This window comes from Eptesicus fuscus, chromosome 6 (assembly GCF_027574615.1).
Source record: "Eptesicus fuscus isolate TK198812 chromosome 6, DD_ASM_mEF_20220401, whole genome shotgun sequence".
Classification (NCBI taxonomy): domain Eukaryota; kingdom Metazoa; phylum Chordata; class Mammalia; order Chiroptera; family Vespertilionidae; genus Eptesicus; species Eptesicus fuscus.
The window spans coordinates 52,529,928-52,553,169 of NC_072478.1; the positions used below are offsets into that span (position 1 = coordinate 52,529,928).

Consider the following 23,242-nt stretch of genomic DNA (forward strand, 5'->3'; position numbering starts at 1 on the left):
ATGTTTTAAAAAATAATGCTTTTTTTAATCTTTTGTAAATTCCAGCTCATCAAGGTGCTGTACAAGACCAGCCATACCAGCTGCCAGTGGAAATCGATCCTCTCATAGGTCTGTCACTTCCTTCTCTCTTTGCGATTCATTAAGCTCTGTATGGTGGCCCTGAAGTGTAGATTACAGTTGTTTTTCACTTGCTGGTTGCTGGGAATGGAATTTTCCTGATAAACCATTTGCATGCAAATTGGAATGCAATGAGCTGTGGCTATGCTGGTATTTCATCAACTCCCCCTCGTTGGTTTGCCTAATTTGAACAGGCCTAGGACGCGTGTCACTGAAAATTAATATGGATGCTGTAATAATGTGTGATTGAGAATGCGCATGAAGTACTGTCAGGATAATATTGGATCTTTTCATCACTCAGACTTGTTGATGAGCAGGAGCGAGGCGCGTTATGATGAATTGGTGCCCCAGTAATGTGATGGAGCTCCTTTGCTAGGGAAATTTTCATAATAACAGTGGGGTTCTTAGCAGCACTGTGTTGTGAAAAATAAAACTGTAGTGCCAGGGTTTCATCATTAAAGGAGATCAATCCTTTCTTCCTGGACCCTCTGTTCAGTCGGAGGGGATTAATGGGCAATTGCAGAGCAGTTTCAAAGTTGAAATATATTGCCTCGCCAATGGCAGTGTTAAGATATTCGTATTCATTTTCCTAGGGTCCTACAGCCCAATAAATTGCCATTGGAGGTTAAATTTGTTCAGTGGGAAAGAAAAAGAAAAGGGAGGAGCAGAAAGAGCCATGGGGATGAGATGAGTCCCGGCAGCAGGTGACTTAGAATGCTTACTTGCTGTTCTGCCTTTTGAGTAGGTTAGTTAAAATAGCTAGTTTTAGTATTCTTCATCCTCAGGGGTGGGGATTGCAGCTGTGGCTTCACTAAGAATTTAAGCTTCGATATTAAAGATGCTATCCAATAACTTTTAGGATTAAAAAAAACCTAATTGCGTAACTATGGGGTATACTACTAGTATGGGTGCTTGCCTTATGACTGTCAAATTTCCCTGGCACAAATACATTGTTAGGATTTTAAAGTCTTTAAATGAAGCATTTGAGTAAGCTGATTTAGTATTTTGAAATTCAAGATATTCCTTATGTGTATGTCATCCTTTTTGTTTCACCAGAGAGCTAAATGGCCAAGATTTGCAGATAAACTATCGAGAAGAGCTAACATAATCTTAAACTCTAAACTAAGTCATTTATCATTTCCCCAAATATAAGTGGAAATATAAGAACTAATTATCTATATGTAGGATAAATGCTACTCTTTTTCCTAAATCTTGTTTTACTTTGAGTAGACATGATTTGCCATATATTGAAAATTTTTTAAATGCTCACTTTTGTAAAGTTTTAAAAGTCAGACAAATAATAAAACCCATTTGCTAAGTCATTTAAAGCATTATTCCTGAAGTATAGACTTACTATTTACCTTAAAACTTGACAATAAATATCCTATAGTATAAAGTCTATAATTAAATGAATTTGGCAATCACAACCCATTAGAGTAAGCATAGGTAAACATTTTTGGTAAAGGGCCAGATAGTAAATATTTTAGGGTCTGTGGGCCGTAAGGTCTCAGACACAGGGACTTAACTCTGCTGGTATAACACAAAAGCAGCCGTGGACACTGTGTAAACAAATGAGCATTGCCATCTTCCAATAAACGTTTATATACAAAACCAGACATGGGCCATATTTGGCCCGTGGGCCCTAGTTTTCTTTCCTGGTCCAGATCACTGGTCATCAGATTGTTTGCTCTTAAATCTCCTAAAATAATTATTTAAAACCATGTACCTTCCCACACACTTTTAAGTTGACAGCTGAACAGTTTCATCACAAGTTTAAATAGTTGCAAAGTGTATAAAATTTTAAATATATCCAATGGAATCTAAATATGAAAAGGAATCGCTAACATTTTGTTTTTAAAAAATGTATAAAAATCTCTAGTTGAAAATTGTACATTATTCCTTTTTCATCTTGAATTTATATTTTCATTTTACTCCCCTTATACAATTGTAACTAAGATTTATGGAAAATTAAACATTTTAATAAACATTATGAAACATAAAAACATTTATTAGAAATATATTTTTAATGAAACAATTCCTGTGTTCATGGATGAATATTATTCGTTGCTGAATGGGACAGGATTTGTCAACAGTTCTGTTTAGTTTTTTTGTTTTGTTATGGATGGAAACTCTGATGAATGTCACTCACATGAGCAAATAAATGGGAAAAGAAAGAGTTTTGTTTTAATAATGTCACTCAAATCGTTGAGCTCTTTCTGGGTTATGTGAAAATATATAGTGGTCTATTAAGAAATATTGTATGGTCTATCATTCAACAGCCATTTTAACAGTCTGTCATGAAACTTATTTTTAATGATCTATCAATTGACAGCCTGATTAGATGCTCCTTCCATTTGATTGAAAGCATTGAATTGGAAACCACCTACCCTGCAGAATGATTTGCTACCTACATATTCACTTTTCAGCATCACATTATAGTATTTTGAATTTTCCAATTTTTTGGCTTTCAAGAGGTTCTTATATCCTGAGGTGAAGCACCATACTAAGGCTCTAGGTAGGAGAGAAATATGCCTTAATTTAATCTAGTGGAAGAAGAGCATGCGAAAGGCGAGGTTAGAAAGGAGTCCTTAGGCAAACCTGTTTCAGGCAGGAGAACATATGAAAGTTGAGGAACTAGAAATTGATTCCCTTAAAACCATCTGTGCCTGTGTATCCTTGGGGAAATCTTAAATCTCCAGGGGTATGCACACCCAAGTTTGAAGACTGCTTATCTAGACAAATAAATATACCTAATTTTCATTACATAAAAATACTTTTAGTATTGAATCTCAGGAGTATGCCAGAGGAAACAATAAGATAAAGGAAAGGCAGTTGTGAGATATGTAGGTTGTATAGGTTGTATAGATTAGGTAGGTAGGTAGGTAGGTAGATAGATAGATAGATAGATAGATAGATAGATGTTGCAATGTTAACTTATAAGTAAGCACTTACTTAGAATAAAATAATTCATCTGAATGCTCAAGGGGCAACAGCCTTTATCCGTTGGCACTTTGTGGTCAATCAATTCAAAATTATGCACATGCCCAGATCTGTTGAGCTAGGTCCTCCCAAGAGATCACACCTCAAAAGAGACCAGTATCATAGGAGCAAAAGGCATATAACACAGAAAAAGTGGACATTTTTTTCCAATTTTCATGTGGAATTAAATACTGTACTAACCAGTCTAGAAAGTACTACATACCTTGTTTTTAGTTGCTAGGTTTCTTGGGATTAAAAAACAACTGAACTGTATCCCACAGCTTCATCCAGTGGGATACTAATGTCTCTCTGTAATACACGGTGATACCCATACAAGTTCTCATCTGTCAGTAACTTCCCTTTGTGTGGAAGGATGGAGAAATGTTCCCAAACTGGAATCCTGCCCTTTTAACTACTGCTGTTACTTTCTAGCCCATTAATCACCCAAAAGAATATGAATCCCATTATCAAACAGTTACCTAATAACCTTCCATAGTTAAGTTGTGTAGTCAGACACTAGCAGAATTTTGCGGTATTACACATGTGTATGTGTGCCATGTTGTAATGCCCTGAAGGCAGGGAATATTTTATTCCTCTGTGTCCCCAGGTGTTCCCAGCAGAGCACTGGATAGTATTTTGAACACATTTTTCTTCTGTATTATTCTCTGAGCCTTCCATTAAGTTGGCCACGTTAACTTAGTTATTATAAACAATGAATGTAATGTAAATATTTTCCTATTTTTATCATAATGCATTTATAGTACTTTTAAACCTACAGACTATAATACAAAATATGTAATAATCCGATGCAGAAATGTATTGTGTTTGTTCCAATTTCTGATACAATCAAGATTCTTTAGCAATGTAAGGATCATTATTTACGTTGAAAAGTTGGTGTGAAAATACCCCTGAGATGACTAGAAACAAAGCTTTCTATTTGGCTGGCCTCATAATGCCAAAAAAGGCACCTCAGTGAAAATTCCTTTTCTGATAATGACATACTTGATAGTGTGTTTCTAGAGGATTATTACTCTTCCCGCGTGCTTAATGTCGCTCCGTGTCTGACCTTGTGCCTTGTGACAAACCCCATCTCGGGTGCTCTGTAGCACTTTGAAAGCACACTGCCAGGCTGTCTTGTTTTATTGCTTACATAAGGGGTAAGAAAGTGGCCGCGTGCTGTGCTTTGACTTTTTCAATTACAAGTATCTTTAATAAATAGTCGTTCTCCCCTTTCCATACATGCAAGTGCAGCTGTAAACAGGGGAAAGGAGAGTTCACATCTAGTCAAATTAAAGACCTGTTACAGCCAAAGTAGTACAGGATGCTACAATATTTCAGCTATATGACATTTAAATTCTAATATCTCTTCCTTGTGACAAAAAGTTAAAGGTAATGGATTGTCACAACACAAATCCATTCTCAGGGCGATAGGTGTAATGAGATTGTCAGAAACACAAACCTAACCATGATGCAATCTGCAGATTGTAATCTGGTTTGGTCCTGCCCAAGAGCTAGAAAGCGTGGTCCGGGAGTCGCACACTCTTTTTAAATTGTAGCATGTTATTGTTTCTTCCCTCTAGGCAAAATTTCTTACTGAGATGTTGGATTTAGCTGCCCACATTCTTCCAGCATTCGGATGTGTTTTCCTGTTTGGTTTTTCAAATATTACTATATTTAAAATAAAAGGTCAAATATTCCTACCCTGGAACATGCTGCCTCTCCTCCCTATCCTGAGTATGACAAACTATAGGATTTCTTTGCACATGTGGGTTTAGTAAGCTTATTTTTTCTTCCTCTGTTCTCATAGCCAGCAATACAGGAATGCACAGGAGGCAGATCACTGACCTTTTAGACCAGAGTATTCAAGTCCATTCCCAGTGCTTTGTCATCACTTCCGACAACCGCTTCATCCTCGTCTGTGGCTTCTGGGATAAAAGTTTCCGAGTCTATTCTACAGACACAGGTAACTGTTATTTTCTTCATCTGTGAACTAAAGCTTACTGTAAGTAACATTGAGACACTTAGAATGCTTTCTCGTCTTCTTCCTTCCAAAAATTACATGATTCTAACATTTATAAAATAAGGAAAAGACACTTTTCCCCAATCTACTATATAGTCTACCATTAAGTTAGCTTCAGCATATTTTTAAGAGGCAGCTTTTTATAGTAGATTTGTCACCCAGGCTTATGATGGTATGTAAATACCATATGCACATGTGTTTGCACAATCTTATGACAAGAGCATACGTGTGTGCGTGTGTGTATTTTCCCACTTTTGTATTATTTAGAGGATTTTTTTTCCTTACTGGAAATTCTCATTAGGTGTATTTCTTGGGAGTAGAAATCTTCATCCACCCAATTCTGCAGAGAATCTTGCTGAAATCTACACCATCATGAAGAAAAGTAGCTGACTACTGATTTTATATGACAGGTCTTGTTAAAATATAAAGTTTTAAGTCTATATATTCATTTGCATGCAGGACAAACCAAACACAGCTCGGAATTATGACAGGAGAACTGATCCAGTAAATGCATATACATTTTTGCATCTAGGAAATGTAGAAACATTGAAAAATTTCATGGAGTCTCTTTAAAATATTTTAGAAACTGTTAGAGGATTAAATAAACATATAGTAAGTATATAGGTGAATATTTAAAAATAATTAAAATGAGATATTAATGCATTAGAACTTGATGGACACTGTGGAAGTACATATTTCAGCTAAAACAAGTCTCTACAAATATCTTGATTTAAATGTTGTGGGAATAGAAAATTCTTTCTCACTGAAATTTCTAGTTTATTAAATGGTTTATAGCAAGTCATCTTTCAGTCTTGTTAATGATGTTTATAAATGTATGAGTCCATTCTTCTGCCTTAGTAAGTACAGTGTATTGAAAATATAATTGCTGGTATTGAAAGAGTATGTCCTAAGTGTATTTTGGTGACAATATTGTAACAGCTATGAAAGCGTAGGGAAAACAGTTTAACATTTACTGTTCCTACAATAAACCCTACAAGTTGTTTTCAGGCAGGATTTTGTTTATGTTTTATTTTATGGAATTGATGATCTGGGGTTTTTTAATAATTTGCATCTTTATTCTGTATGTCCAGAAAGAAAACCTCATCGTTCAAATCCTTCTTATTAATTGGGCTTTTATTACATGTTTAGGTCTATGAGATTGATTACTGTTGAACCTAAAACTCCTCTAGAATTCGTTAAAAATGCAGTGGGGATTGATACGTTTTCCTAAAATAGCGTATAATTATAATGAATTTTCTCTGATTTAATAACAAAATTTTAACCTTCACTTTCACCATGTGGTAATGCCAACACTAGCACTGTTTGACCTCAAATTGTGCTTCCTGTTTGCACAAATTTTCAGATTAATTGCTTCATACTCTTAAAGATTTTCTTAAATATCCTTTTATATTGCACATGGTTTTTTACACATTTTTGAACATTATTTTTTGAATGTATATGCAATAAATTTCATTATTTGGTATACAGTTCCATTAGTTTGGGCAGACCAGAGTCCCATAACCACCACCACAATGAGGTGCAGAGCAGCTCTCACCCCCAGGATTCCCTGTGCGGCCCCTTTGTAGTCAGTTCTTCTCCCCCATCAGCCTCTTTGCAACCACTGATCTAGTCTTCATTTCTAGGGTTTTGCCTTTTCCAGAATGTCATATAAGTGCAATTATATATTATCTGTCTTTGGTTTTGATGTTTAAGGGCTCTTGAGTTTATTGTCCATTCATATCATTTTTAAAAGGCATTGGATATTAATATTTGAAAATTGACCTTACATTATATAATAATTATAATTAAGATAATTCTTACACTCAGACAGTTCTTTAGAACTTACAAAATTCTTTCACATGCATATTGTTCCAGCTTCACAATAATTCTGTGAAATAGGACAGGTTTCCTTATCCCATTTTTCAAATGATGAAACTGAGGTTCAGAAAGGTTGATTTGTTGAAATTTGTATGGATAACAGTGACAGAACTGGGTTTGGAGCCAGCTCTTCTGACTTCAAATGTAGCGTTCTTCGTGATTATCCCACGTTATCTCATACAGGTGTTACCTGTTGATAATTGCTGAATTTGGAAAGCACTATAACATACAACACTAAGTTCCTAGTGTGTCTGCCATGTTACATTAGACTTAATAAACTAGATTGCATTTCTTCCCCTCTTTCCAAAATCTTCTGTTTGACTGTTTAGTTTTTCAGATAAGTGTGTGTGTAAAACATTTTCATAATAAGTAGCCTTATTTTAAGCTTCATGTTAATGATACTGACTTGGCTTGTACAATAAAAATATTTACACTTGCCAGAAAAGTTGTGAAAAAATTCTCAAATTATAGTCCTCCTATCTTTCTTACTATCTTTTATACAAATAAACTCAGATGCTAGTTTTATTTAAAATAATTTCAGTTAGGATAACTATGTGCCTTACAATATGTGTACATGACAATAGGAATATTAAATATATTCTCCTAAGTTTGGCAGAGAAGCAAGGGGAAAATTGTATGATCAATAACATATAATGGCTTAAAAAGGGGACATCTGTAATACTTTCAACAATAAATATAAATTTAAAATAATAATATATAATGGATAAGCGATCACGAGTGTTGAATTCAATTATATTTTAGCACATAAGCAAAAATAAATAAATAAAAATCCTTCTCTTATTAGGTTTGGGATGGGGAGGGGTAGAAACACGGTTGTAACAGGAAATTCTTTTAACATAAATCATGTTTTCAGGACACAACCAGAACAGCAGAGGCAACAATAAAACCTTCCCTCAGCAGTGGGAATTATTTTCAGGCCACATTTTAGATTCAGTGGTGTGGAGTCCTGAGCTTGAATTTTTTTTTATTTGTAGCACAGCTGTCAAATAAAACATTAACTAGAAAATTTGTTCTGTCAAAAAAGGGATATTCTAGTGCTTGTGGTAATATTTGATATTAGTGTGTGGAGAGATGGACTAGTATTAAAGGAAACAAAAAATAAAGGTTGAAGAACACTTATGAGATTATCAGAAAATAATTTACCAAAAGAGCAGCAGGTATTTATATGCTGTGATTTATTTAGGAGGAGTGAACTTCAGCCTCGTAGCAATAACAAATATCACTGAGAAAGGCTGCCAGAACAGGAAAAAGTTAACTTAAAAAAATAATGTTTTTCAGAGTTGAGCCCAAAGGTATACATTGTAGAGAATAAGATTAATTTGTAGTAAAGTATGAAACCCTTTATATATTAATACTTAAATGTCACTTGCTCATTTTTATCTTCCCTGACGCCCAGTATACTTTTGTTCTACTTATTATTCCCACTAGTCCTACCTTGTACTCTTTCTTTTATACAACTAACCACTGTTCCTGATTATATATCTGTGTTTGTTTAATGTGTGTCTGCCCTACTGGACAGTCAGTACTCTGGGGGCAGGGGCCACGTCTGTTTGCCATGTCTATTTACCACTATACAGGTGTGAGAAGGCCTTCTGCGTGGCACTTAGTGTTTGTTGAATGGAAAATCACTGTGATAACTTTTGGGACAAAATTTAAAACACTGGGAAATTGTAGTTGGAAAAGAAACCGCAGTGAGCGAGTATACATTTTCCTGACACTGATGTTCTAGATGCAGAGTGATGACTCAACTGATGAGAATTAATAAATGAATCTTGGATCGTTCTGTCACTATGCTTACTCCATCCCACTTTTACAGATAACGCTTTTCACTTTGTCCTCACATGAGCTGGAAATTACACGTTACCGAGTGAGTAGCTGTTCTTTTGCAAGTGCCAGATGCACGTGGAGGGCTCTGGTTTCCTCTGCCCCACGTACCCCACATACCTCACGTAGCCACTTGTAGTTATTTCACTCATTCTCACTCCTGCAGCCCACTGAGTTGATGGGTGTCTAATCTTAAATGAGCCTATTCTAAATGACCTATTTAAGTCACTCCTAGTTTATACGCTCTCAGCACTCAGGTACAGGCTGAGCCAGAAGTCGCTGTACATACTCCGTGATCAAAACAATCACAATATTGTGGTTCTGTTTCTTTAGTAGTTAAGACTCACTGATTTAACCTTCAGTTTTCTAACCTGTGCTAAGAGTGACCTACTTAACTTCTCTCTTGGCCTTTCAAAGCCCTGCCTCTAATTTAAGCCCACCCATTTCACACTAAACCTCTACTTTATTTGGCATGAAAAGTGTAAATGATGTGAAAATTATTACTTTTTTTCATGTTTATTTGCTCCCCCCACACTTTTTATTCTACAAAGTCTTGAATTCTTGCCATATTCTTTACTGATAAAGCTAGTTTTAAAAATGAAATGTTTTTTAAAAATATATTTTATTGATTTTTTACAGAGAGGAAGGGAGAGGGAGAGAGAGTTAGGAACATCGATGAGAGAGAAACACCGATCAGCTGCCTCCTGCACACCCCCTACTGGGGCTGTGCCCGCAACCAAGGTACATGCCCTTGACTGGAATCAAACCTGGGACTCTTCAGTCCGCAGGCCGACGCTCTATCCACTGAGCCAAACCGGTTAGGGCTAAAAATGAAATGTTTTAATGTCAGTTTAAAAGACTGAAGGAATTAAAAAATGAATATTTTTAACATTTTGCAGTTAAAACACCTGCTTTGACCAAACTCTTTATTCACAGGAAAAAATGATTAAACTGTACTTTATTAATTTTGCAATTTTAGATTGAAATGAATCTGATTTTAAAGTTACTAGTAGTCTTTGTGCAAGAGTGGAAACACTGTATTTGACTTTTCATTTGATTTAGAACAAGTATATTTCAATGTTTTATTTCTAAATTTGCAGCACTTAAAATAAGCTTTACATTTATTAAAATAGAAAATTAAAACAATTTAATATAAATGTTTTAGTTATATTTATTATTATCTTAAAAAGTTAATTACATGTAGATGCCAATACTTAAGCTTTTGAATAGATTATGATGTGTTCCAAGTTAAACATGCAAACTTTTTTTCAGGTTAGTGTCTTTTTTTCCTTGAACATTTGAGTTATGTTCAAATGACCCCTGAAACACTTATAAAAAATAAAGTCATGGTAAATATTAAGGATAGCTATTCTATGACATTCATTTTTAGATTCTTCAGATATTTCAAAGGCAAATGTTGGCTAGAAACTATAGGGATGAAAGGGAAGATCTATAGGTATTTAATTCTTTGGAGAAGTTTGTATGAATTATAAATATCATATCTAATTAAAACAAAGATTCTAATAAGTGGGGCTTTACTTTTTTTCTGACACCATTATGTGAACAATTCATCCTGTATTTGAAGCCCTAGATATATAGTAAGTTCACTGGGTTCCTTCCCCCACCCCCAAAGTCATTAGTTTAGATAAACTGCCTTAATCTCAATTTTATCATCACACCCCCCAAGGAAATTTTCATCATTCAATGAAATTAAAACAAAGAAATAATGACCTGGTTCAAGTTGCAATCACAGTATATTAGTCCTTTTAGCAAAACGTAGTTCATGTAATCCTGATTTTAAAAAACAGAAGCTCTCCAAAGTGACTTACATTGAAATGCATTAAATCTTTACTAAGTCAGAGAAGGGTTTGTATCAGTGAAGTCTGAAGTATAGAGTACTTCTCAAAAGACAACTAAGTTTCGTTGTGTTTTGAATCATATAAGAGCAATTTAAGAAAATGTTGAAATGATTCCCAATAAGCGTTCCCTGGGCCTACTTCCATCAGTAGATATGATTCGTTTGTAATTTATAGTAGCTATTTTAATGATATGGTATCATAGTCCTTAAATATTATAGTTTGAATTGAAAATAGTTTTTGCCTTTCAAAACATTATTATCACAGTTTAATTTATTTTTTGTTTGTGTTACTATCCAAAGAAAACTTTCAGATTGGACCAGATCAAATTTTATTATAAAATCTGAATTATCAGAATCTGAGTTTATAAGGCTTTATTACCTTGTAAGTGAAATGGTCATGATGAGCAGACATTTTTTTTTTAAAATTTTAAAGCAACTTTTAAGAAAACTGTTTTGTGTTTCAGGAAAATTGATCCAAGTTGTGTTTGGCCATTGGGATGTGGTCACTTGCCTTACTCGTTCTGAGTCGTACATTGGGGGAAATTGCTACATTCTCTCCGGGTCACGTGACGCAACCCTTTTGCTCTGGTACTGGAATGGGAAAAGCAATGGGATTGGAGATAACCCAGGCAGTAAGTACAATTTATGTTATAACTTTTACAAGTGAAATGTAATAACAGTTTGTAGTAAAGTTATCTTTTACATCATGGTGAAAGTGAAACTGAATCATCAAGTAGTTTTAATTGCTTAGTTAAAATTTAAGAAAGGTCTAGATAGCCTCATTATTGACATTTTGTGACCACTGATAATTCAAATCCAAGTGTGAAACCTCATTTTTCACGTTATAGGTTATTCTTATGATCTGAAAATGCTAGTTCTTCATTGTAAATGGCTGTCATCACATAAAATAGAGGTGTTTCATTCACGAACAGTAAGATATAACATAAAAAGAACAATCACATATTATCTTGTTTATTGAATTTATATTTTAAAAGAGCAAAATTATAATTTCATGGAAACAAACCAGTCTTTATGAAATACATGCTTTCATTTACATATTAAAAGGTAAAGCAAGTCATAAAAGGCCAATATGGAATATTCAAATGGTTCTTGGTTTTTCAGATGGGAAATGAAAATGTTCAGCAACAGCCTTAAACATCTTTATGAAACTATGCTGAAGGCAGTAAAACAAAAAATGTGTAACCATTTAAAATTGTAATTCACAGAAGGCAAAAAAGGAAGCAGCTACCATTAAAACCAATCGCACACAGCTGCAGAAAAGAAATGGCTTTAGAAAAACACATTAAGAAGTAGGAAAAAACAATTAAAGGGACCACCTGAAAAATGAGAATTTAATTAAAATGATTATGACAACACTGAAAAGTTCCTGCAAAAATAGCTTTAGATTTTTCATAAGTTGGAGCTTTTTAGCTGCTCTTAAATATTTACAGTTTCTTAATTTAAAGCAAGTTGCAATGTATTTGGCTAAGGAAGGATCGTGTTGTTGCTGATTACTTTACCTGAATCCTGCGGTACATCTGTCACTCAGCCCCAGGTTATGAAACAGTCTGAATACATTTAAGTCCATCGTATTTTGGGTTGACTTCTTTGAGTTGTGCTTATTAAATGTATATTATATGTATGAAAGTGAAACTTTATAATTGAAAGCCTATACAATTTTAAAAAGTATTAGCAAAGTGTTTTTTCAGAGCTGGTTCTGCTTTGTTTGTGTTCGGTTGGTGTGGTTTTTATTCAGTGAACCTCTACTGTATATTTCTTATTTTAATCAAAGCACAGATCATTCTCTATACAAATAGAATATAAAAAATAAGGCTGCAATGCTATGGATAACAGAGTCTTTGTGATCAGATCAACTTTAGTGTGTCTGTATGGGGGATAGTGTGGACATGTGTGTATTTCACATATTTATACAAACAGGCCCAGTTTATATATAACTATGATAACATTTTGAAATATGTAAACTTCAGGAATTTTTTTTCACATTATTTTGAAAGGTGCTTCATGGTCTTTTATTATGGACTCCTACATTCAGCTCATTCTCCTTTCTGGCCTTTTAGGATGAGTGACTAGTTTCAATTTCTTCTTTTCCTGTGTCTAAAAATTTAGTTATTGAGATATACTCACTTAACTCAGACAGACCTAGATTTGACATAGATAATAAATATACCATTTTGTTATTTATTGGAAAATATTTAGGAAGAACTTTCTCTTGCCTTAAAATAGTTCATGATGTTTTATGCACATATAACAATCCAGATGCAAGAAAAAAAATATTTTTTTTTACTTATGTAACCTAATCATGTTCATGTTATTACCAATGTGTATTCTGAGAAGTAGCTAAAGGCTTACTAGCTATAGCACATTTATAGGCAATAGTTGTTACATTTCATACATTTAAGTATATTTTAAAACTAGAAATATTCAGCTTTTCCATATGGGTGAAATATGTATTTACATATTTAAATACCTTATGAATCACCCTAGAGATGGCTTTTACATGCGCATCTTCTAAAGAAATAAATCAGGTAGGATTGACCACATTCTGGAGTTTGGAGTAAAACAAATCTGAGTTCTAAGCTTTGCTGTGGTCCTTGTGTCTTGTCTGCAAAATGAAAGCAACAATGGGAACTAAGGTGTTATCAGAAGCACTGGGTGCGTAGAGCAGATAAATCACCACACAAGCACCATCATGTTAGCATTAGAGTATATATTATAATGTTACATTTTTCATAAAGCACTTCATCTATACCCTCTCATTGTCTGCAGTATGGTGGACATTAACTCCGAGCAGTGCTGGAAATGCAAGGAAAAAATAAAAGAATAATATAATAGCACAGCTAATAAAAATTTTAGAAAATTGTAATGTATCTTGACTAAATTAAATTACCTTTCTCAAAGTGAATCTCATCCTTCCTGGCCCTTTTCTAGCATCTGATGTCCCAATTTAATTTTGCTTTAGCTTTGAAGGGTGGATCTGGGAGAAAGACAAATAGGCACTTTTTCATATAATGAGAATTTCCGCACATTAGAACAGAAAAATGAACAAGCCAGTTAAAGCTTTTCAAAACATAATGATGAGAGAGAGAGAGAGAGAGAGAGAGAGAGAGAGAGAGAGAGAGAGAGAGAGAGATTTCACCGTGTGTTTTAAGCATTCATGCAAGCTGGTTCGGATTTTATAAGCCTCTGGCTCATTGATGGCTCCACGAAGCAGTCGCCGAAGTCAGAGGCTTTCAGATGAGGAATTTTAGGCTGTGCTTATTCCTGTATCATATCTGTTGGATGCAGTGTAAGTGTCCTTTAAGAGATGATCAGGCTTTTATATATATATAATTGCACTGTGGTCTATAAATGCCTCCACTTAAATTTTTGAATTTAGACTTTTCTTGCTTGAAGGGAAAATAGGTAAATTTTTTAAAAACTAGGGTGTTGCTTTTTCTGCATTTCATAGATCTTATTCAAGTATTTTGTGCATTTTTTATTTCAAAAATTACGAAAATAAGCTAGTAATTTTACTTGCTGGGATCATAAGCCTACAACATTTTCTATAAACCTTAGTGCTATATGTAAAGTTAATAGCTTTATTGCTATTTTAAAAAATAATGTTGCCCAATATTAATATGCATATTGGTTGGGCAAAATCAGGCTAACTCTATATGTGGTACAATTTGGGGTTTATGAAAGGATACACGTGTTCTCTGAAATCTGGATTCTGTGGCAGAGCCTTGCTCGCCTGCACAACAGCGAGGTGTTCCTCTCCGTCTGTTGTCTTGTGTGGGTTATCTCCTGTGGAATGCAGCTTCTCCAGGAAAAGAAATAACATAGGATTCCATTTAGTTGTGACTTTTAAAAATAAAATCAACCAAGAACATTTCAATGAAAGATGTTTTTGTTTGGAAGCATATCTCTGCCCGAGCACTCTGTGTGTTTTTTGAACCAAATCTTGTCCACCAAAATGCTTTTCCTGGAATAATCCTTTTTCCTTCAAAATGGAGAAAATGCTGCCCAATACATTCAGTTGATAATTAAATATTTTAAAACTTTGAAATGACCTCACAAGCAAGATGAAAATTTCCAAAATCGTTATTTATCCACCATTTTATATTGTATTAATAGACCATAAAATTAAAATTAAATACTTATTAAAAGTATTTAAGTATTTTTAGCTATCTGAGTGATTTTTTTAAAGCCACAGTTGATTAGCTTTAGAAGCAAATGGTTGCTGACTGTGAGGGTATTGTGTAGATTTGTGTGTATAGTATTTTGGTAAAGTAGTTTTCCATTCTCACGTTCTGTTTTTGATTTGATTGAAAGGTGGCATTTTTTTTCCTTGTTGCAATCAGACATGCTAATCTATGTCAGCTTTCTTCTTTATGGGCATGGCGTCTACTGAAAGAAAGAAAAAGCTAAGTTTTTTTCATAACACCGGGATTCTGTTTTTTAAGAATATTTCAGCACCGTTAATTAGAAAGAAGGTTTTATTAACCATAAGGCTAGCACTAACAGACCACAGAGCTGCTTTTTAAAGTACTGTATGCCATAGCTGCCCTGCTTTTTTTCTCTGTCTAAAACTTCATTTTGTTATACTCTCATCAATCACTTAAGTCATTACCGTAAATCCTACTGTTGTTAATTTTACTAGTATCACCCTAATGAGGCATTCTTGCTATAATTAAAAATGAATTCTAACTTTAAGGCATTCTAAATTTTTTTTAATGAATTTAGAATGATCTTGCCATATGAGCATAAATACCAGATATACATAGACTACTCATCAAGTCCATAACAAAAGTAGTATCATCCAGGTGTGAAATATTTACTGGTTGCCTCTGTGCACATGTCTTATGCATATGTATTTTTGTGCACATATTTAGGAATTATGTTCTTTTTATCACAAAGCCTACTATGTTTTATTGAAGCCACTGATAAATCCTTATTCTTTGTCTTGCCAAAGTAAGGTAGATGCAACACAAACTGTAGGCGTCCTAGAGCACCATCTGCTGGATGCATTTGGGGACTTAATGTTAGTAAATTTGAAAATCAGCACTTGATAAGACAGGTGTACTTAGTTTTTAATTGCCTGTGACGTATTATTTATGGGACCCAAATGTCAAGATGTATGAATATGTGTTGAACCATAAGAGTTTATAAAATAACTCACTTTCTTTTTTCTTATGCCCCATGCCGACCTGGATTTGGAACTTGATAATAAATATTGTTTAAGGAGAAAGTGAGCAAAATATATGCCCAGTGAAACAAAGCATCACAGTTTATCATGAGATTTAAATTCTTATTGACTGCAGGTCTTCAGTAAGCTATAGTTGGAGAAAATTCTTTGGATGGTATTTTAACTTCAGGTTCCTTACCTTCACTAAATTCTGAATAGAAAAGCAATGTTTGCAACAAGTAGCCTTCTTATACCTTGGATGTGAATTTTGATCTACTCTTTTGTCAACAACGTAAGTTCTTGTACATGTCTCATTGGGAGCTTTCCTGTGGCCCTATTCTTGGTGTGCACCTTTGCACGAACACTGAGACTGCCCTGTGTTTTTCTTCCTTGAAGAATTCATCAAGTAGGGTTGGAAACAATATGTTGGCAGTGTTCGAGTTCAGGTGACATTAAAACTACGTCTATGAAATTCTCCAGAAGGTCCAGGATGTTTAGTGCTCCATGATGTAATGCAGGCCCTCAAGTTCCAGCAAAACAACTCTGTATTTACTGCTTGTAACTAATAGTAGATGTGGTAAAAGGAATTATATTCATATGGCAAATGAATACAACCTTAATGTGCACCATATGCAGAGTGGCGGGGTGATGTGCCAATATATCACATTTATTTACCTTGTTTAGTTGCAGAGAAAAATGGCTATACCATTCAGCCCGTAGACTTCAGCCATATAAATATGAGAACAGAAGAACTGATGATTTATGCCCTCAAATTGAAGCTGAGTGTCTTCATATGTAGACTCTCATAGTGCCACACCAAAGAAAGCTGTCTAATACTATATGCTCAGATAGGAAATTTAATTTCAAACAAGTGCTGGAATTAATTTAAGTACAGATTTCCTTTAGTCAACTAAGTATCATTGTATAGGCTCTCAAAGAAAATTTTGAATGTCTTCTTTCATTTAATTGGGACTGAATATACTCTGAAATTGTAAGCTACTTCCTCCCTCCTTTTCGCCTAAAAGCAGGGTTCTGCTTTTAGAATATTGTAAAAGTGTATATGTGTGTGTGTGTGTGTGTGTGTGTGTGTGTGTGTGAGTGAGTGTGTGAGAGAGAGAGAGAGAGAGAGAGAGAGAGAGAGAGAGAGAGAGAGACATTATTGTAGAACTACTAATGATACATTTAATTAATACCTCCTGGAAAAACATATTAGACTAACTTTATCACCTTCCCAAAGTTGGCCTCATTAGAGAAATTATATGACAGCTTTGGCCATATGTACCTCATATTACACTTTAGATATTCCTGAGGATTTATGAAAAGAGACCATTTTTATAGGAAAGTAAGTACTTAAATGCCTCTGTTGATTTCTTTTACAAAACAGCAGTTGCCCTATCTTTTAAAGTTATTTTTGTCTCCTTCAAATAGGTTCAATCTGACTTTTGATTTTGGATTTGAAGTGTTTTTAGATAGAAAAAATCCTCAGAAGCCATTTTTCCCCTCATGGCTTAGAGCTTCATGACTGTTGATCTTTTTCGCTTTTAGTCTTGTAGTTTGTAACTTTCTACACCTTAGAGATCACTATTTCCTTGGGGTGAGTGGGGTCAAGATGTTTTCTTTTTTTATTAATTGAGATATAATTGACGTGTAATACTAGTTTCAGGTGTGCAACATCCTGATTCGATACATGTATATATTGCAAAATGATCACCACAATATGTCTAGTTAACATCCATCACCACACAGTCACAGATTTTTTTTTCCTTTCATGAGAACTTTTAAGATCGACTTTCAGCAAATTTCAAATATACAGTACAGTATTGTTAATTATAGCCACCATACTGCCCATTACACCCCCAGGACTTACTTATTTTATAAGTGGAAGTTTCTACCTTTTGACTGCCTTTGCCAGTTTTCCCTACCCCCACCTTTGGCAACCACCAATCTGTACTCTGCATCTAAGAGCTTTTTTTTTTTTTTCTTTCTAAGATTTCACATGTAAGTTTGATTCTATGGTATTTGTCTTTTCTGTCTGACTTACTTCGCATAATGCCCAGGTCTATCCAGGTTGTCTCAAATGGCAGGCTTTCCTTTTTCTTTTTACTGTTGCTGCACAATATTCCATTGTGTATATAAACCACATTTTCTTTATATATTCATCCATCGCTGGGCACTTAGGTTGTTTCCATGTCTTGACTATTGTAAGTAATGCTGATTAAACATAGGGGTGAAGATATCTTTTCAAGTTAGTGTTTTTGTTTCCTTTGGATAAATACCCAGAAGTGGAATTGCTGGATCATGTGGTAAATCTATTTTTAATTTTCTGAGGAACCTCCATACTGTTTTCCACAGTGACTGCACAGCTCACATTCCCACTAACAGTGCACAAAGGTTCCCTTTTCTCCACATCCTTGCCAACACTTGTTATTTCTTGTCTTCTGGATAATAGCCATTCTAATAAGTGTAAGGTTATATCTCATTGTGGTTTTGATTTGCGTTTTCCTGATGATTAATTACGTGGAACACCTTTTATGTACCTGTTGGCCATCTGTAGGTCTTCTTTGGAACAATGTCTGTTCAGAAACTCTGTTCATTTTTTAATCAGATTGGGGGAGAGGGTATGTGTGTGGTGGGGTTTTTTTTTGCTGAATTGCATGAGGTCTTTATATATTTTGGATATTAGCCCCCTTATCAGATATGTGATTTGCAAATATTTTCTCCCATTTCATAGATAGCTTTTTCATTTTGTTGGTGGTTTCCTTTGCTGAACAGAAGCTTTTCCATTTGATTTAGGCCTCACTATTCATTTTTTACTTTTGTTGTCTGCTTTTGGGGTCAAGTCCAGAATGTTTCTAATAGCTAAAGACGTGAAAACCCTCTATAATTCTCAATAGTGCCTTACTTATGTATCTTTAACAAAGGAACCTTTAAAATGTTAAGGAGGAGCCCTGGCTGGATAGCTCAGGTGGTTGGAGCATTGTCCTGTGCACCAAAAAGTTGTGGATTTGATAACCAGTTAGGGCACATACATAGGTTGTGAGTTTGATCCCTGGTTGGGGCACGTACGTATGGGAGGCAACCTATCAGTGTTTCTCTCTCACATTGATGTTTCTCTCTCTCTTCCCCGGCTCCTTCCTCACTTTCTAAAATCAATAAACATATCCTCAAGTGAGGATTAAAAATAAAATGTTAAGGAGGACGTATTACAAAGAATTTTATGTGACTTGGGTATTTAGGATAGATAGATTAAAAAATTAGTTTTTACTTTTAATTGCTATTCAGAAAAAGCTTAATTTTGAATATCAACAAATATGAATAAGATTGCATGTCAGTAAGTGTTCTATCTGCATTCTTTATTGGAGGCAGAATTGTCTAGTGTTTGTGTTACTAGAAACCCATATGCAGCTACAGAAGCTGTCAGTGAATTAGAACCAAAAACAAGCCCCTCAATGGGGAATCGAAAATGAAAAGTCCAACAAGCAGGAAGAAAGAAGTACGTCAGTTAAGTTTGATGTATCCACATAATGAAATAGTGTACAGCCATTAATGTATTTGGATTTGTGATATTGACATGAGGGATCTGCTGTCTGTAATGTTAAATGTAAAAGATCACCATACTATATGCATAACATGATGTAATTTAAATGTCTATGTCTGTATGTGTATACGTTGTACTCTATGTATATTTGTGCATAGAAAAAAAGTCTAGAATGATAGCAGCAAAAGGTTATCAACGGTTATTTATATATAGTGGGTTTTGGAGGCAGTTTTCATTTTATTCTTTACAATTTACTAATTTATACTAATGTTTTCTAATAAGCATGTTTTACTTTGATAATCAGAGATAATAGAGATATTTTATTTGTGAGAAAAAAATTCTTGTAACATACCTTCACTTTCTGCTGTAGGCTTCTAGATAATAGTGGTTGTAGCAGAGTTTACATGGATTGTCAGGTAAGGTTAGAAAGTCCAAGAAAAGGACAAATGGGAGAATTTCTAGAAATTAAGGTCTATTTTCTCCTTGACAAAAAAACAACAACAAAAAAACACACCACAATAATAATGAGGACCATCTCTAATTGGCATTTATGCAGCACAGAATTATATAATATTATACTTTTCTAAAAGGAGTGTCCACAACAGAGGGTGAAAATATGCATCATTCTGTTGCTGCTGCTGCTGCTGGGCGATGCTTCCTGGGTGCTCACTGCATGCCAGGCGCATTCTCAGCACTTTACACACCGGCTCATTAATCCTCACAGTGGTCCTGTGCGGTGACTACTGTTTCCCTTGCTTTATAGCTGAGGCACAGAGGGATTATAAATATGCCTTTACGTTTCCCCCTGACCTTGAAGCTCCTGCATCTTACTCTAACTATGAGAACTTGCCCAACCAGCGTCACAGAGCTAGCAATGCTGGAGCCTGAATTCAAACTCAGGTCTGGAGGCCATTGGCACCATCCTGAACCACTCAAAAGCACTGTCAGCTGTAGACAGTTTGGTGCAACCCTTTCACTAAAGCTCTCTCAGTATCTGCAAAGGACAGTACGAGATAATTTTGTTATACTGTGTTCTTATGTAAGTATTTGTCATGATAGGATTTTGTGTGTTTTTTAATATTACACATTAAGGGTTATAACTTTACATGTATAATTATAGATACATATCTACACACACCCATTTTCTAATGTAGTCTTAAAGGATGATTCCATTGTCATAAACTATATATATATGCATATAAACTACATATTGCATATGTAATATATAGTTACATATCATAGAGGAAGAGAAAGATTATAAACCAAGATTATCAATTATAATTGATTTTATACCAACATTATCTTGTCTTGCATTAATAATTCTAATCTTATTTACAAGCAGAAGCTACAGTCTGATGGTTGCCACATCCTGAGTGCAGTTATGGCTTTTTTTTCCTGTAGTCTGTATGTTTCACCAAATTAACTTTTTTTTTTTTTTTTTACACCAAAGAGACCATGCTGAATAGAGAGGAGCAGGAAGAGTTGGTGGAGATAGAATGAATAGAACAAATTTCAAATAGTTTCTCTTTGCATACTTACTATATAGTATTATAATGTCCGTTGAAAAATTAGGAAGTACAGAGAACAGACTGACAACTATTAGAGGGGAGGGGTTTTGAAGGCTAGATGCAAAAGCTGAAGGGATTAAGAAAAGAAAAAAACCCCTCATAGACACAGGCAACAGTATGGTGATTACCAGAGGGTAAAGGGGGTTGGGGGGAGGTAGAAGAGGGTATGGCGGGGGGGATAAATGGTGATGGAAGGAGGCTTGACTTTGGGTGGTAAACACACAATACAAATGATATATTATAGACCTGTATACTTGAAACCTATTTTATTAACCAATATCACCCCAATAAACTTACCAAATTTAAAAAAGAAAAGAAAAATTAGGAAGTTAATGGGACAGGTTTAAGAAACACGTAATAGCTAACCTCATTTCCACTTTAGAAAAGTCATTTCTTTCTTGATTTACCATTATGATGAGTCACATGAAAAAGCTTAGTATTCAGTTTTTACATGATATTTTTTCTCAATGAGTCCTCTCAAGTAATCAAAATATAATTAAAATGGAACAAAAGGCATCTGTAAAACAGAAGTATCCATCTTTAGGAAATGACTGGCATATAATGTATAATACTTAGGTTTTTATTTATTTATTATTTTTTTAAAAATATATTTTATTGATTTTTTACAGAGAGGAAGAGAGAGGGATAGAGAGTTAGAAACATCGATGAGAGAGAAACATCGATCAGCTGCCTCCTGCACACCCCCTACTGGGGATGTGCCTGCAACCAAGGTACATGCCCTTGACCGGAATCGAACCTGGAACCCTTGAGTCTGCAGGCCGACGCTCTATCCACTGAGCCAAACCAGTTTCGGCAATACTTAGGTTTTTAAAAAAACACATATATGCTTGATAAGTTTATTAGATTCTTAAACATATTCTTTTATTTTATTTTTAATTAAATTTATTGGGGATGGCATTGGTTAATAGGATCATATAGGTTTCAAGTATACATTTTTTGGGTATATCATTTGTATATTGCTTTGTGTGCCCACCTCCCAAAGTTAAATCATCTTCCATCACCATATATTTGGTCCCCTTTACCCTTTTCTACCCCACTCCACCCCCTTCCCTCTGGTAACCATATTTCCTTTCAACATGAACTCATCCATTCTGAGTATTCTGTTGAAATGATTTTTTTTTTTTTTTAACAAAGCCAGGTTTCACATTTTTTTTTACCTAAGAGATTAGATGCTGTTAGGTTTTACTGTGGGAAATTATATCAGTTGTTTTTATTTGAAGACTTTATTAATTGATGTTAAATATTAATTTTGTATAAAAATTCAACTATAATAGTTTGGACTTCTATAATAGTCAATGTAGCTTTTGGACATTTCCAATTACAGAGATACTTGTAATTTGCAGGTTTACGGGAAGATCGACAAAACCTGCTCAGTGACCATTTGAAATCAAGTCATTTACAAATGCAGGCCACATTTTAGTCCCTTCCTTGTTTCCATAGTCCATTGCACAAAATAAGTACCCACTAAATGTTACTAAGTGAATGGATGAGTGAAGGAATGAATGAACTAAAAAGGAGACATGTTAGCTTCTGGCACAGGAATCTTCTAAACTAAGCATTAATTGGAAGAAATAATTTTATTTCTACAAAAATAAGAACAGGGAAATGTTAAACCGTGCTTCATTTTATAATTAGTGGTATAAAATATTTAAACTGCTAATGAGAACTTTGCAATGCACTGTAAGGTAATTTTCATAAGAATGAGGAGATGATGCCAGAAATACCAAAAACTTCATTCATTTTTAAAAATGTAATTCAAAATTTGCCAGAAATCTGTGTCAGGTCTATTTTTATCTGGATTATTAATCCTTTTGCCTTATAGAAACAGAGTCTTTGAAATATTTTTCTCATTGGATATTTATGAGCAGGATACTAAATAAATTACTGTCTTCTCTTCGCTCAGGTATAACTGTAAGTAGTTCAGAGTCCATTTGATGGAGAAATACACTTAGTAATATGAGGGCACCGAAGAAACACGTTTAATAAAAACATTTGTTATTCTGCCTAATGGTGTAAACCTTTCACCTGATATTTTAAAGCACAGATCGAATATAAATGCTAACTGAGCATATGGAGATCTTGTCAATGCAGTGGGTTGTTACAACAGTGTGTAAGTTACTGCTGATCCTCAGTGTTGTGTGCGGAGAAAAGCACATCTGTAAAAACCAGTGCGCCCTGGTATCTGTGGCAGGATTTGGCCTGTCTTTAATCTCCTTTGACTTGTTCATCTTCC

At 34.6% G+C, this 23,242-nt stretch overlaps 1 protein-coding gene across 1 annotated transcript in view; it reads left to right on the plus strand.

Annotated features, from left to right (window-relative positions):
- Positions 1-23,242, plus strand: part of LRBA (LPS responsive beige-like anchor protein) — a 564,845-nt gene that overhangs the window by 530,059 nt on the left and 11,544 nt on the right. Inside the window, exons 50-52 of the mRNA XM_054717692.1 lie at positions 46-108; positions 4,904-5,059; positions 11,162-11,329. Coding sequence (XP_054573667.1) covers positions 46-108; positions 4,904-5,059; positions 11,162-11,329 — 387 coding nt within the window. The remainder of the gene's footprint in view (positions 1-45; positions 109-4,903; positions 5,060-11,161; positions 11,330-23,242) is intronic.